The following is a 14,459-nucleotide window of genomic DNA, read 5'->3' on the forward strand; positions in this document are numbered from 1 at the left end:
GGTGGGTGTGTGCCGGTCACCTCGCTCCGGTTTTGCGGGGTATAAAGCCGGCAAGCCCCTCTCCACCCTGTCCCCCTGGCAGGCTGCTGGGCAGGGGCAATGGCCGAGCTGCCCATCCCAGATCTGCCCCCGGCCCGCTGCAGCGGCCGCTTCACCATCAGCACCTTCCTGGGCATGGAGGAGGGGGGCCGGGGTCCCTACACACCCACTGAGGGGTCCAGCTGTGACAGTGTCCAGCCCACCCAGCTGTCCAGCAGCACCCTCTGCACCAGGACCTTCGGCTACAACACAGTGGATGTGGTGCCAGCCTATGAGCACTATGCCAACAGCAAGGGGGTGGGCGACCCCAGGAAGGGCAGGCCCTCGCTGGCTGACCTGCACTCCATCCTCAAGGTAACAGGGGGCTTGGCTGTACCCATAGCATCTCTGGCATCCCCTGGCCATGCTGCTGGTCCCTGTGAAGCGTCTGTGGTGGGTCACTCTGTCTCCTGCCTCTTGGTGCTGTTACTGGTGCTGTGCCGACTGCATATCCCCAAGAAGGCCCTGAGAGAAGCCAGAGAATCCAGCTGTTTCCAGCTGTGTGCTCAACCAGAGCATTGCCTCCAGAGACAGCTGCCTGAAGTCCACCCTCACCTACCTTCCCCTCGTCCCACAGCCTGACCCGGGCCGCCTTCGCATGCCGGTGTCGGACCTGCAGCACAGCAATGGCCTGCCAGAGGCTGGGCCGGAGGCTGGGCTGGAGGAGGCAGAAGGGGAGCCAGGCAGAGACTCCGAGCCCGAACCTGTCCGCTTTGGCTGGGTGAAGGGTGTCATGGTGAGTGTGACCCATCCCCCACGAGCATCCTCCTGCCCTCCTACCTCGTAAGCATTTTACCCTTTTGCATTTTTCCCCAATGTCTATATTTTTGCAAGCACACGTGCTTTGAGCAGTTCCCTGCCCTCCTCGGTGGGGTGGTTTTCTCTGAGGAGCAGCAGAACTGGATGGTTTGGCCATCCCCAGGTGTCAATGCCCTGATGGCCAGGTCCCCTCTGTCCCCCTCAGATCCGCTGCATGCTGAACATTTGGGGAGTTATCCTCTACTTGCGCTTGCCCTGGATCACCGCCCAGGCAGGAATCGGTGGGTGCTGTGGTTCACCATGGGCTGGACAGTGGCACTGGGCCCATCATCACCTTGGGGGTGGTGGGACTCTAGGGAAGGCTGGGGGGATACAGCAGTGAAGCAATGCCCTTTCCCCACAGCCCTGACGTGGCTCATCATCCTCCTGTCTGTGACAGTGACCACAATAACCGGCTTGTCCATCTCTGCCATATCCACCAATGGCAAAGTGAAGTCAGGTAGTGTGTTCCTTCCCAGCCACTCCAGGGATCTCTTTATCCTGGGGCTGCCCCATGGATGTGAGCTGCTGGCATGGGCTGTGAAGTGTGGGGGAATCCCAAAAACGTGGGGGAAGCAGTAATGCCATGGGGTGTTCCCTGCCTCAGGAGGCACCTACTTCCTCATCTCGCGGAGCCTGGGGCCAGAGCTGGGCGGCTCCATCGGGCTGATCTTTGCCTTTGCAAACGCTGTGGCTGTGGCCATGCACACAGTGGGCTTTGCTGAAACTGTCCGGGACCTGCTGCAGGTAAGGGAGCAGCTCTCTGTCCTCTGGGTCCCAATGCCCCCCCACCCTACCATCCCCACCTTCTCCTTGCACAACCTGTGTTGATTATCAATATTTGCATTATCATTGGACCACTGATAATCAAACAGTGGCTGCTATAACACAGAAAAACCAGTGGTTTGGTAAGGAAGAGGGTTATTTCCATGTTGTAAGTAGCTCCCTTTCCTCAGGAGCACAATTCCCTTATCGTGGACCCCACCAATGACATCCGAATCATCGGGGTCATCACTGTGACGGTGCTGCTGGGCATCTCCCTGGCTGGCATGGAATGGGAGGCCAAGGTAACCCTCACTCCTGCTCACATTTTTCTCCTGGGCTGATAAGAGCTGTCCCTGCTGGCCACCAGCCATCTGAGGAGCAGAGGATGCCTGTAGCTTCCTAATAATGGGCATGGGTTTCCCCTAATGCATTCTTCACTCTTTCTGTGCCCAAACACCCAATCCTTCAGCTGGCTCTTTCTGGTCTGGCAGGCACAGATACTGTTCTTCCTGGTCATCCTGGTTTCCTTCATTAACTACCTGGTGGGGACAGTGATCCCAGCTACTGCTGAGAAGCAAGCAAAGGGCTTCTTCAGCTACCGAGGTGGGTCCGCCACAGGCTGGGGTTGCACTCAGCAGGTCCAAGTGCATCTCTGGAGCCTGGCTCTTTGCTGCAGTTTGGGGAGAGCACCCAGCCAGTGCTGAGGTGCTTCAGCCAGGAAAAAAGTACCCAAAAGGCCTCAAATGCTTCTCCTCTGCTTTGTCCCCAGCTGATATCTTTGCTCAGAACTTTGTGCCCAACTGGCGTGGACCTGAGGGCTCCTTCTTTGGCTTGTTTTCCATTTTCTTCCCATCTGCAACCGGCATCCTGGCTGGGGCCAACATTTCAGGTGACCTGAAGGTGGGTTGTGACTCTTGCTGCCTGAGCCAGTGTTTATCAGGGCTCAAGCCCTTTTTTCCCCTGTGGCTTTCATTTTGATCCAACCCTTGGACTTTGTTTTATTTCTTATGGAAACTTTGGGCTCAGCCAGGAGATGCTCTGTGGCTTTGTGATACAGTGAATTAAAATTCCTCCTGTACAGCAGCCACAAATAAGCTGCCTACATTAGCACTGCTGCTGGAAAGCTGTCTTACAAATCTCTGCAACTCCCTTGGACAGGATCCTGCCGTGGCCATCCCCAAGGGCACCTTGATGGCCATCTTCTGGACCACCATGTCCTACCTGGTGCTTTCTGCTACCATTGGTAAGTGGGCCTGGGTGGGTGGGCTGGCCCCTACCCAAAATGGGTGGCCTGGGAGGATGCAGGTGCGTAGGAGCCAGGAGCAAGCTGTGGACACTGGCATTGATATCCCAGTGTGAGTGCCACAGGTGCCAGACCTTGTTTTTACCCCCATCTGGGGCAAAGTCATCCTGGGTGGGCAGTGGAGCTCCTGGCATTGCTCAAAGCCCATGGCAGGGACTTGGGAGTTGTCACAGGCAATGGGATGTGGGGCTGGGCTTCCTGAAACCGTGGAGAGGTGCCAGCCCTGCTCTAGCCCTGTGTGTCCCCCCAGGTGCCTGTGTGGTCCGAGATGCCTCAGGCAGCCTGAATGACAGCGTGGCCGTGGGCTCGCCGGGCTGCGAGGGGCTGGCCTGCAGCTTCGGCTGGAACTTCACTGCCTGTGCCCAGCAGCAGAGCTGCCGATATGGGCTCAGCAACTACTACCAGGTACTGCTCAGAACCATGGCCAGCCCCTGCTCCTGCTCCTGGCCAGGTTTGTGCTGCAATGGATGGCTTTCCCAGGGCAGCTGCATGCCTGGCACCTCCCTGCCATCCTGGGGGGCACCCATGCTCTTGAAACAGCCATTTTTTAACAGGAAGGCACCAGGCAGTGGGCTTTTGGATGTGGCTGGACTTTGCTGCCTGGATAATGTTAAAGGAAATGCAGCAGGATGGGGCCTGGGGCTGGAAATCCCTCAGGGTTGTGGTGGAGGTTGGTGCACCAGAGATGCTGGGGTTCCTGATCCCCTGGTTTTCATGCAGAGCATGAGCATGGTGTCTGGATTTGGCCCCCTCATTACAGCAGGAATCTTTGGTGCTACCCTCTCCTCAGCACTGGCCTGCCTTGTCTCAGCCCCCAAAGTCTTCCAGGTGAGGGGGTGGTGTCTGCACACCCCAGCTCCTCTCCCTGAGCTCAGTAGTGGCTGGTGCTCCTTAGTGCAGGGCTCTGCATCCGTGAGCAGCCCTGGGGCAAGGAGGATGCTGCTGTCAACACAGGGCATGGCTCCAGTTTGGCCCTTGCTCTTACGCATGCAGGAGCCACCACGGCACTGCCATCCCATGTCCCGGGCAAAGCCTGCTGTCCCCACTGTGTCTCTCTTTGCAGTGTCTCTGCAAGGACCAGCTCTATCCTCTCATCGGCTTCTTTGGGAAGGGCTATGGGAGGAACAGCGAGCCTATCCGTGGCTACATGCTCACCTATGTCATTGCTGTTGGCTTTATCCTCATCGGTGGGTGCTTGCTGCCCCAGTACCCTCCTGCAGCCTGCCACCAGCGGGGTGGCTCAGTCTCCACCACTGACAGCTCACTCTCTCTTCCTCCCACAGCCGAGCTCAATGCCATCGCCCCCATCATCTCCAACTTCTTCCTCTGCTCCTACGCCCTCATCAACTTCAGCTGCTTCCACGCCTCCATCACCAACTCCCCAGGTGGGCTGTGCCACGCCAGCCGCGCCCTGCGGCGGCGGCTCCCGGTGCGGCTCCCCCTCCCGGCAGCGGCTCTGTGTGTGTGTGTTTGCGTGCAGGCTGGCGACCATCCTTTCGGTATTACAGCAAGTGGGCTGCACTCTTTGGAGCTGCTGTCTCAGTGGTGATCATGTTCCTGCTGACCTGGTGGGCAGCCCTCATTGCCTTCGGCATCGTCATCTTCCTCCTGGGATATGTCCTCTACAAAAAGCCGGGTGGGTGGTGGTAACCTGGCACTGGTGATGCTCCAGAAGGTGTCTGGTCCTGTTGCTAATCCATCTTCCCCATGCAGATGTCAACTGGGGCTCCTCCATGCAAGCCAGCTCCTACAACATGGCCCTCAGCTACTCAGTGGGGCTGAGTGAAGTGGATGAGCACATCAAGAACTACAGGCAAGGGCAGCTCATTGCAGCGCTGGGCATGGAGGGAGTGGGATGAAGAGCCAGTTCCTGCCTCCAGTAATCCCAGGGAGGCATCATGCTCGTGGCCACGCCCTCACCACCACCCTCAGTAACCAGAAGCTACAGCAAAATGTGTCTTTCTCCAAAATCCCCTGTCTGTGCTACGTAAGGTAGAAACTGGGCAAACCATGCCCTCTCCAGGGGCAGGCAGACACAGATACATTGGTCTCATCTGGTATAAAAAGACCAAAGAGTGAGACTGGACCCTCAGGCCACATAATATTTTCTCATTCTAAAGATGCTCCCTATAGTTGCCACTGGCCAAGCATGGGAGAAGAGACATGGCTCATTCCAAAAGGGCTGGATGCCTCCAAAGTACTATTCCTCACTCCCTTCTTCCCCTGCCTGCAGACCGCAGTGCCTGGTGCTGACTGGCCCACCCAACTTCCGCCCAGCACTGGTGGATTTTGTGGGGACCTTCACCAAGAACCTCAGCCTGATGCTCTGTGGCAACGTGCTGATCGTGAGTCACCTGCGGAAGCTGGTTTGTTCCTTGTCCTGGGGGCTCTGGCCACCAGTGGGTGGTGGGCTGGGAAATCCAGTTGTATCCTGGTGGATATAGGGTGGAGGTTGAAATGTGCCCACTTGTGTGCTGCTGGATGATGAAATGTGTCAACTGGAAGCCCCTCTGAGTTGTTAAGCAGTATTGGTGAAGCATCAGGATGTCCCTGTGGGCTTATGGCTTCCCTTTGCCAATTAATTTCGGAAGATTTGGAAGGATGAAGTAGTTGCTCAGAGGACAGGGGGGTCCTGCAGCCCTGAGGTCTCCAGAGCAATTGGGTGCGGTAAGAACCAGCTCATCTGCTCCCACAGGACTGGTGGGATTGTGTGCACTGGCTGTTGACTCCCTGGATTCACTGGCTTTCTTGGCTGTGATTGCAACCTCCCATGTGTGCAGTGGTTACATCCACCTCTTGCCAATGATTTGGGAAGAGAGGAGCTAGAAGTTCTTGGTGGCAAGACTTATTGTAGTTGGAAGGGGCTGCCTGAGCTCCTGCTCCTGATTCCTGCAGGGCCCGTGGAAGCAGAAGATGCCGGAGTCACGGCTGATGGCAGATGGCCACACTAAGTGGCTAATGAAGAGGAAGATCAAGGCTTTCTACACGGATGTGGTGGCTGAGGATTTGAGAAGTGGTGTCCAAATGCTCATCCAGGTACAGCCATCACTGCCCTTCCAGCAGCAGGGTCCCTCCTCTTTGTCACAGCTTGGGGGAGTTCTGACCTCCCTCCATGATCTGTAGGCACCCCCCTGTGTTGCTCCCCCATGGAGTGGACTGACACCACCTGTGTCCGTCTGTCCGTGCAGAGGGGTCTCATGGGGACATCTTTCCATAGGCTGCTGGCCTTGGGAAGATGAGACCTAACATCTTAGTGCTGGGCTACAAGAGGAACTGGCGGACGGCATCTCCCCAGAGCCTGGAGGACTACGTGGGCATCCTGCAGTACGGCCACACTGGCTCCTCCACCTCTTGGGGACACTGGCACCTGGTGGTGGCCCCACCGATGGCTGCAGTCACACGTGCAGGGTCCAGCTGGGTTGAGAGTGCATCCTCCATTAACTGCCTTCTCCTCCCTCCTTCCAGCGACGCGTTTGATTTCAAGTACGGCGTGTGCTTAATGCGGATGAAGGAAGGGCTGAATGTTTCCCGAGTGCTGCAGGCACATGGTAGGTGGCTTTGGTTGGCCAGGGATGCACAGAGACATGGAGTTGTGGGATGTGCCAGCCAGCACCATGTCCCCAGACAAAGGCCACAGTCCTGGCAGGACATCACTCCTGTGCTGGGATCTAAGGGGATGGGGACAGTGAGGCACTGCTGTGCTGCCCTTGCTCTTCTCCTCCGTCCTCAGTTAACCCCACATTCGAGGCAGCAGAGCACCCTGAGAATGGCACTGGCAGCAGAGCAGCCCCAGGCACGGGTAGGTTGATCCTGGCTTGTGAGCACCCAGAGCATCCCCAGCTCTGAGGATTATTTTGCAGGCAAGGTGGGGGTTTCAAGCCCTGAGGAGCAGGGCTGGGACCAGGAAGAAGTGATGCCTTTAATCTGTGGCTGGTGGTGCCCTTTGCTGATACCAGGATCCTCTTGCCCCAGCAGTGGACCCCACCACCTTGGCCAGTGAGCAGCAGGCAAGCACTATCTTCCAGAGCAAGCAGGGCAAGAAGACCATTGACATTTACTGGCTCTTTGATGATGGAGGTAACCTTCACCTTCCATCTGTCCAGATAATGTGAGCCCAGCACCTCCACTGCAGTGCCCAGGAGGGCTCAGTCCTGCCAAATGGTGCCAGGGCATCCCTGGCCTTTGGCACCAAGGAAGGAAGCACTGGTGAGCCTGGGGGTCACTGCTGCATTCCCACTGGGTGTTTTGGGGCCAGGTCTCACGCTGCTCATCCCCTACCTGCTGGGGCGCAAGAAGCGGTGGGGAAAGTGCAAAATCCGGGTGTTTGTCGGCGGGCAGATCAACAGGATGGACGAGGAGAGGAAGGCGTAAGTGCTGGTGGGCACTGCAGCTCTTAGCCACTCAGCCACTGCCACTGTCCTGTGGCTGGTGACACAAGCTGCTTCCCATCCTGCTGAGCCCTCCCAGCTTTGCCATAATGGGATCTGTGAGCTCTGACCTGGCTGCTTTGCCTCATTTCTCTGGAAATTAATGTGGCTGCAGAGTGGGAAAACCCAAAGTTCAAACTGAGGCCAGCAGCAGGGTTCTCTGCTGTGGCAGGTCCCTGTTAGAGAGCTACCATTCCCTGTTAACTTTGGGGAAATGTCCTTTTCCCTCCATTAGGATTGTCTCTCTACTGAGCAAGTTCCGCCTTGGCTTCCATGAGGTCCACATCCTCCCTGACATCAACCAGAAACCCCGGCCAGAGCAGTAACCACCCCCCTTCCCTTCCCTGTGCCCCCACAGCGCCCCCAAACCTGCCCAGACACTGTTCCTTGGCACTGTCTGCTTGTGTTGCAGCATCAAGAGATTTGATGAACTCATCGCTCCCTTCAGGCTGAACGATGGCTTCAAAGACGAGGCCACAGTGAATGAGATGAGACAGGGCTGTCCCTGGAAGATTTCTGATGAGGAGGTCGATAAAAACAGAGCCAAGGTAGCACCAGTGCTAGGGGAGCTCCTGCAAAGGGTCTCCTGCTTTTTAGACAAAATGTAGCCTTTCTGGAAACCATTATTTTGTGTTTCTTGATGCTCTTTGCTCCACAGTCGCTCCGACAAGTGAGGCTGAATGAGATTTTGCAGGATTACTCGCGGGATGCAGCACTCATAGCCATGTAGGTGCCAGAAATGCCCTCACGCCTATTTCTTGCCCCATGGGAATCATCCCTCAGGATGTTCACCCCTCCCTGGGTGGGGAGGTCCTGCACAGACACCCTAATGCTCTGGTGAGAGTGCTGCACCACAGGGAAAAGCCCCTGGAAGACACCAAGGGTTCCAGCTTGGGTCCTGTCGGGTGGGAGGATGTGGTGTTGCCCCTTTTTAGGGAAATAACCTGCACTGGACTGAGAAGGGGCTGTGTCGGGCTGGGTGCCGGCCCTGCTCACGCCCCTCCCCGCTGTGCCGCAGCACTCCGCCCATCGGCAGGAAGGGCCGCTGCCCCAGCTCCCTCTACATGGCCTGGCTCGAGACCCTCTCTCAGGACCTGAGACCCCCCATCATCCTCACACGAGGAAACCAAGAGAACGTGTTGACCTTTTACTGCCAATAAAACCTCCTGCATTCCTGATGACTTGGGATGTGAATTTTTCAGGCCAGTTTTGATCCTGGAGCATGCTCCTCTGGGAGAGCAGTGAAGGCACCGTGGTTACCAGCCCCCTGGAAATGCCCACCAGGCACAGCTGCCACCCTTTTACAAACGCTTGTTTGGCCCATCTCAGGCTCTGGAGGTTGTACATCCATAAACAGCAATGCTGGCCCTGCAGTGCAGGTACTGCTCTGGCCTGGGTTTAGCCAGAACCAGGCAGGGGAGTTGTGGGCTCCTGCACCTGCACGCCCAGGGGAGCCCAAGTGCTGTGCAGGGACTGAATGCTGGCCCAGCAAAGCCACTGGCCCGGGGTGGAACAGCCCCAGGGGCTGGGAAAGGTCAGCACCAAGCCTAGGGGTGCAGGGCCCCAGCATGTCCCCTCAGGGACAGGGACAACAGCTAAGCCTGTCCCCAGCAACTGAGCAGCAGTGAGATGTCACCTCTGTGGTGCCTGGCTGCAGATGCAGGTCCAGCTCCTAATGCAGACAGCATTTACCACCAGAACCAGGACATTTCTGGTGCACATGGCCCCAAGCAAAGCAGGAGTGCAGCTCCCTTGAAAAGCACAACCCTTGTCCTGCTGCAGAACAAACACACAACACTCATTCACCTCAAGAATTACAGAATTTACTGATAATCACCACCAGGATTAGGAGTGTCAGTAGAAAAATAAAATGTACAGATTTTTCAATCATACAAAGATTTGTTCATGACAGCTGCAGCTGTGAGCGAGAGGAAGCCGGGGGGGGGCAGAGGGGATGTCACACACAGGGAGCAGGGCCACGAGCCTCAGCATAAGTGGGTGTTCCTCCAGGGCAGGCAGCTTCTCCAGGTGTTTCCTTAACCAGCACACAGGCTGGGCTCCCCAGCAGAGGCTCACAGCACTGCTGAGCCCAGGACACCTCAGTGTTGATGTTTTTGCAGCTCTTTGCAGTTTTTGACAAGATTGACTGAGCAAAGTCTACCAATACCTGATGAAAATTGAAGAGATTCCTTCATATGCCTCACTTGGAATAAAGGAATGAAAAGGGAAGACCAAACCAATGAGGAGAGGAAACTGCCACCAAGGCTTCAACTGCCATCTGGTGCTTCAGCTCAAGGCTGCTCCTCCTTTCTGTTTAGCTCTGGTTTTACTGGAGAGGGAGGTTGCCAGCAGCAGCCAGCAGAGTGGAGGATGCTCTGTGAGCACCACACAAAGAACTTGCCTCCTGTGCTCATGTGTCAAGACAAAGCAGCTGATTGTTCACCTTTAATGCAAGAATTCCCTGAAAATTTCACAACATCCAGGCATAGAGAGACATTGCTAGCTCCAAACACTCCAAACAGGATCAAGCTGCCAACTCTTCAAGTAAACCAGAGTCCCCTCAAAACAGAGTCTGAGAGATCCCAAGGGATAGAAAATGGGAGGTTTTCAGTTCACCCAACAGAGTGACTTTACTGAGCAATTTTCACTTGTTCTGAGCTCTGTAACAGCCCCATTTGTGTCCTGCACCCCTCAGCCCTGTTCCTGCAAGGAAACCTCCTCTTGCTGTAGCATGGGGCACATGGATAAAGTGCTTTCTCAGTTGCAATCAGCTTAATGGCTATTGAGTGGTGCCAGGCACCAGTGCAGGGTGAAGGAGAGCACAGCAGCTGCTTCAGGACATTGGTGTCTGGTGTCATCTGAAAGGTAAAGCCAGACCCACCCTATTCAAATTCCATGAGATACTTTTAATCCATCCAGGAAAACACAGGATAACTCCTGTAAATTAAACTGTGCACTCTGTACACATGCTGAAATACGAAGTGGGAAGGGGGAAAAGAAAGAAAGCTTATTCCTTCTCTTTCATTATTTCTGCCCTGGCAGGAAGACTGGCTCTCTGCAAGCAGCACAGCACACAGGGCTCTCCACAGATCTAGGGTTTAGTATATGTTACATCACTTGGACCTCACCCACCTAAGGAGAAGGATTCACATTAAATGATTTCCTAAACTGTGCATCTATATTCCCTGAATTAACATAGGCTAAAATTTAGAGTAATCTCAGTTAGTAGTTCCTGCAAAACACCTCCCACCATTGACACACCACTCTTGAGGAGTCCATGCACAGAGAAACCCTTTTCCATGATAAACACAGTGCCCTGTTGAAGGGTCACAGAATCAATTTAGTTTAGAAAAGCCCTCTAAGATCCAGTCCAACCTCTGACTGGTCACCACTGTGTCATCCAAACCATGGCACTAAGTGCCACGTCCTGTCATTCCAGCACTGAGGACATGGTAGACAAATGGCCCTAGGAATGCTACTGGTACAAAAGGAACTGATTTGGAAACCAGAGGAATTCAATGAAGACACAGATGGGAACTGTCCCCTGAAAGGCTGGACACAGACAGTGCTTCCCCTCTGGGGCCCACATGTGTGAGCTGGGTACAAACACAGACCACAGCAAACCCCTAGGGGTGGCTGCACTGCCCAGCCACATCCCTGGAATTCAACCTCAGCTTCCCCAAAGAACCAAGCCCCAGGAAGCACCCAGTGAGCTGCTCAAGTGTCCCAGCCATGCAGCACAACTCCGGGCACAATGCAGAGCTACCAATTAGTTAAAAGTCACTTAAAACCAAAACAAACTAAAACAATTCATGAGGAGACAGTGCTGCCTGTGGAGAAGGGTTGATTTGTGTTCACATGGACACAGGAACCACCCAGGCTCCTGCCAGGAGCCCTGCAGCTCTCCCAGCCCCCAGCACACCGTGGGCTGGATGCTGCCCTGGGGACACCCCAGTCACAGCCCAGCCTGGCCAGGCAGCTCTCAGCAGCAGCAGCAGGGATTTTATCCAAGCTGGATAAAAGTGCCACCTCCAGACCAGTGCAGACAGCTCCAGCACACCAACATGAACAGCATCAGCAAGTCAAAGGAGAACAGGGTCCTTTGAAAACACAAGCCTCCTTCAAAGCCTGAGGAGAGCTGTGCACGCCCACATGCACACCTGGGATTTCTGGAGTGCCTATTCCACTCTGCCTCTGAGCAAAATATTCACAGGGCCAGAAGAGCTTGGCTGCAATAAAATCCACAAAATCTTTTCTATACCAGTCATTTCCCCTGTGCAGCATTCACAGTCAGAGCCCCCAGACACAAATCTGCACTCTCATCCATCTAAAATGAGTTTTCCTTTTGCTGCTCCCAAATCCACTATGGCTATGACCTGGTATTAAAAAGTTTGGGCCAGGAAGAAAACAATTTTTTAATTTAAAAACTGAGATTAAAATAGTTTCATGTTCACTGAAAACCAAGCAACAAAGTGGCGAGTGAGCTGTGAGGACACGATGTCACTCTGGTCCTGTTCCTACCCCAGCACAGCTGGTGTCCCATTTTAGTCATGTCCTGTTACTACAATTGATCACTGGTGACAGGTACCCGGGTCTCCTCCTCTGGGAGCCATTTTTCTACCCTCCAGAGAAATAAAGTTTCACTTGGCACTTAATGTTACCAAAAAGTAACAAAATTCACAATTTTAAAATTTCAAGCCTGGCTGGAGGCAGGACCAAGCCGTCCCAATTCTTTAAATCAGCAGAAGAAACACAAGGCTGGAGCTGTGCTTCCTGTGATTTGTTCTGAGGCAGCAGTCCTGTGCTCCCCCTCTGGTTTGTGCTCTCCAGCCTCTCCAGAGGAGCTACAGAGTGGCCAGAATGCGCAGGAAGGAAACCACCACCACACAGAACGTCTGGCCCACGCCAAAAATGAGGGCCTCAAAGGGAATCATTTTTTTCCCCGCAGCTCTGTAAACTCCAGCAATGGCAGCACCTGTGGAGAGGGGGAAAAGCCAAGACGTGAATGTGAGACAGCTGCTCTGCACAGGGATGAGGGGGGAGCCTCAGGATGTGAGGCTGGGGCAGAGAACAGCGGGGTCTGAACCTCTCCCTGCTCACCAGCAGGCAGGAATGCTGGGCTGGGGATGGCTGACAAACCTCAGCCAGGAACCAGAGCGTGCTGGTGGCAATGGGTGAACTGGAGCTGAAACTCTGCTGAGGCCTCCAGCAGGTGTGGGGACTGGGGTGGTTTGGGACACACCTTTGTCACAAGATCCCCCACGCACAGCCCACAGGCTGCAAACATTACCCAGGTCTGGACACTGACACCAAACCTGAGAGATTTTCCTCCAGGTGCTCAGAAATGTGAAAGGCCCTTTGGCTCTGCACCCGCTGGGCACATTTGGTATCCCCGGGGCAGGGCTTGACACGGGGTCCAACCCTTTCAGACGTGGGGCAAGGGGGAAATAAAGCCAGAACAGAAATGTCCATCCCGGGGAACACCGCCATCCCACGCGCTCCCGAAGGCAGCACAGGCCCCGACCCTGCCGTACTTGTGAGGGTGCCGGCGGTGATGGGTCCCACGATGCCCATCAGCAGCACGCTCACGGACATGAACCTGCCGTACTTGTGGTGCCGGAGCGTGAAGAGGGCAAGCAGCGCGGCCGGGACGTGGAAGGCAAGGGAGGAGACGACTGCCCACAGGAAGACGCCGTACCACATCTCTGTGGAGAAAAGGGCTGTGAGGGCGGCCCGCGGCCCGCAGGCCTCCAGCGGCCCCGGAGGGCGGAGGCCGCTCCGAGCACGGAGGTACCTGGGAAGGTAGAGAGCGGACTGGAGTAGGTGGTGGTGCCATTGCCCACGCGGGGCACGAGGCGAAGGCTGAGGATCTGCTGCAGGAGCCCCCCGCCACCGCCGCCCGCTTCGCCGCCGTCCATCCCCGCACCCGCCCCGCCGCTACCGCCGCCATCCGCCACCGCCCCTTCCGCCCGCCGCAGCCAATGGGAAGCGTTGTGGGATGATAGACAGAGCTTTTCACCAATCAGGGCTGGCATCCGGGCAGCCGGGCCCCGCCCTGACCCCGCGCTGCCATGGGAACGGCTGTGGGCCGCAAGGAACGTTGGGAGTCCCGGCGGGACGCTCTGGCCCGCTGGCGGACTCTCGTCTCTGCTCCTCGCGCGCGGCGCCGCCCCGGAGGCGCGGCTGTTCTTCCTGTCCGCCAGGGGGGGCCTGCGGGCGGCGGCGGCGCTCTGGGCAGCGCGGACGGGAGCAGCGAGGCGGCGGGGCCGGGCCGGGCCGGGCCGCAGCATGTCGGGCTCGGAGTCGGAGCCGGAGCAGGAGCTGTACTCCTCGGCCGACGATGATGACTACGTGCCCTCGGGTGAGTGGCGGCGGGCGGGAGGCGGCGCTGCCGGCGCCCCCGGCGCTCACCGTGTGTGCTTGCAGGTGCGGAGTACAGCGAGGATGATGAGAGCGAGCTGGTGCGGGAGGAGGAGCCGGCGGGCAGCCCGCGGCCGGCCCGCGGCAGGAGGAGCCCCCGCCGCCCTGGCAGCAGGTACGGCCGCTGGGAACAGGCGCGGGGCGGGCGGGGGAACGGGAAACGCTGCGCTGCGTTCCGGTTTAGTGGCAGGAGCAGAGAACCTCGGCCCCGACAGACAACGTGCCTGAAAACCCTCCCCAGCAGGAGTTGTTTATATTAACCTTCTTCAGTGCAAGGCACGCACAGACGGGGTTTCTCACGTTGATATGAATGTATACATACTTTAGTTGAGGTTGGTTTCTATCTAGCCCAGGTTCTCCTCCTCTCCTGGCTCCTGCATTATCCCATAACCACAGGACCCTGGAATGGTTTGGGTTGGAAGGGACCTTAAAGACCACCTTGTTCCACCCTCCTGCCATGGGCAGGGACACCTCCCCCGAGACCAGGTCACTCAAAGCTCCATCCAACCTGGCCTTGAGCACTTCCAGGGATCGGGCAGCCACTGGCCAACCTGTACCAGTGTTTCAGTCCATTATATACTCACAGAAATGCATGCAAAGGGGCCAGTTCACTTCAGGGGCACTGCCTGCATCAGTCTCACTGTATTTTCTTAGCAGCAACATCTTTT

General features: G+C 56.3%; 3 protein-coding genes across 4 annotated transcripts in view; 2 read left to right on the forward strand and 1 right to left on the reverse strand.

Annotated features, from left to right (window-relative positions):
- Window positions 1–26: 26 nt before the first annotated feature.
- Window positions 27–8,552, forward strand: SLC12A3 (solute carrier family 12 member 3). Of its 2 annotated transcripts, none has more exons than XM_066557589.1 (26): window positions 27–468; window positions 731–814; window positions 1,043–1,118; window positions 1,241–1,336; window positions 1,484–1,623; window positions 1,833–1,943; window positions 2,133–2,244; window positions 2,411–2,541; window positions 2,800–2,884; window positions 3,195–3,349; window positions 3,665–3,772; window positions 4,008–4,131; window positions 4,228–4,329; window positions 4,425–4,580; window positions 4,658–4,757; window positions 5,178–5,289; window positions 5,840–5,980; window positions 6,162–6,268; window positions 6,410–6,492; window positions 6,675–6,743; window positions 6,917–7,021; window positions 7,200–7,311; window positions 7,607–7,693; window positions 7,784–7,919; window positions 8,030–8,097; window positions 8,390–8,552. In XM_066557589.1, the coding sequence occupies exons 1-26, from the start codon at window positions 100–102 to the stop codon at window positions 8,529–8,531; spliced, it is 3,111 nt and encodes a 1,036-aa protein (XP_066413686.1). In that variant the 5' UTR covers window positions 27–99; the 3' UTR covers window positions 8,532–8,552. The 2 variants fall into 2 exon arrangements, with proteins under 2 accessions (XP_066413686.1, XP_066413685.1); XM_066557588.1 differs by having other exon boundaries at window positions 27–393; window positions 656–814; window positions 6,920–7,021.
- A 626-nt stretch (window positions 8,553–9,178) lies between these two features.
- On the reverse strand, window positions 9,179–13,289 carry TMEM170A (transmembrane protein 170A). The gene is made up of 3 exons (XM_066557636.1): window positions 13,166–13,289; window positions 12,906–13,076; window positions 9,179–12,346 (listed from the first exon to the last, which is right to left on the reverse strand). Exons 1-3 carry the CDS (start codon window positions 13,287–13,289, stop codon window positions 12,216–12,218), a joined length of 426 nt encoding a protein of 141 aa, XP_066413733.1. The 3' UTR covers window positions 9,179–12,215.
- A 304-nt stretch (window positions 13,290–13,593) lies between these two features.
- CFDP1 (craniofacial development protein 1) overlaps window positions 13,594–14,459 on the forward strand; it is a 60,173-nt gene continuing 59,307 nt past the window's right edge. Inside the window, exons 1-2 of the mRNA XM_066557682.1 lie at window positions 13,594–13,732; window positions 13,798–13,906. Coding sequence (XP_066413779.1) covers window positions 13,660–13,732; window positions 13,798–13,906 — 182 coding nt within the window. The 5' untranslated portion in view covers window positions 13,594–13,659. The remainder of the gene's footprint in view (window positions 13,733–13,797; window positions 13,907–14,459) is intronic.

The sequence above is a fragment of the Molothrus aeneus genome, chromosome 11 (genome assembly GCF_037042795.1).
Source record: "Molothrus aeneus isolate 106 chromosome 11, BPBGC_Maene_1.0, whole genome shotgun sequence".
Lineage (NCBI taxonomy): Eukaryota > Metazoa > Chordata > Aves > Passeriformes > Icteridae > Molothrus > Molothrus aeneus.

Bases quoted from the DNA above. Each gene is read 5' to 3' on its own strand.
- SLC12A3 (XM_066557589.1), top strand. From the start codon at position 100: ATGGCCGAGCTGCCCATCCCAGATCTGCCCCCGGCCCGCTGCAGCGGC. The intron at 2,542-2,799 runs GTGGGTTGTGAC...TCCCTTGGACAG, and splicing joins ACATTTCAGGTGACCTGAAG to GATCCTGCCGTGGCCATCCC. The intron at 2,885-3,194 runs GTAAGTGGGCCT...GTGTCCCCCCAG, and splicing joins GGTGCTTTCTGCTACCATTG to GTGCCTGTGTGGTCCGAGAT.
- TMEM170A (XM_066557636.1), bottom strand. From the start codon at position 13,289: ATGGACGGCGGCGAAGCGGGCGGCGGTGGCGGGGGGCTCCTGCAGCAG. The intron at 13,077-13,165 runs GTACCTCCGTGC...TTTTCTCCACAG, and splicing joins TCCGCTCTCTACCTTCCCAG to AGATGTGGTACGGCGTCTTC. The intron at 12,347-12,905 runs GTACGGCAGGGT...CCCTCTCCACAG, and splicing joins CACCGCCGGCACCCTCACAA to GTGCTGCCATTGCTGGAGTT.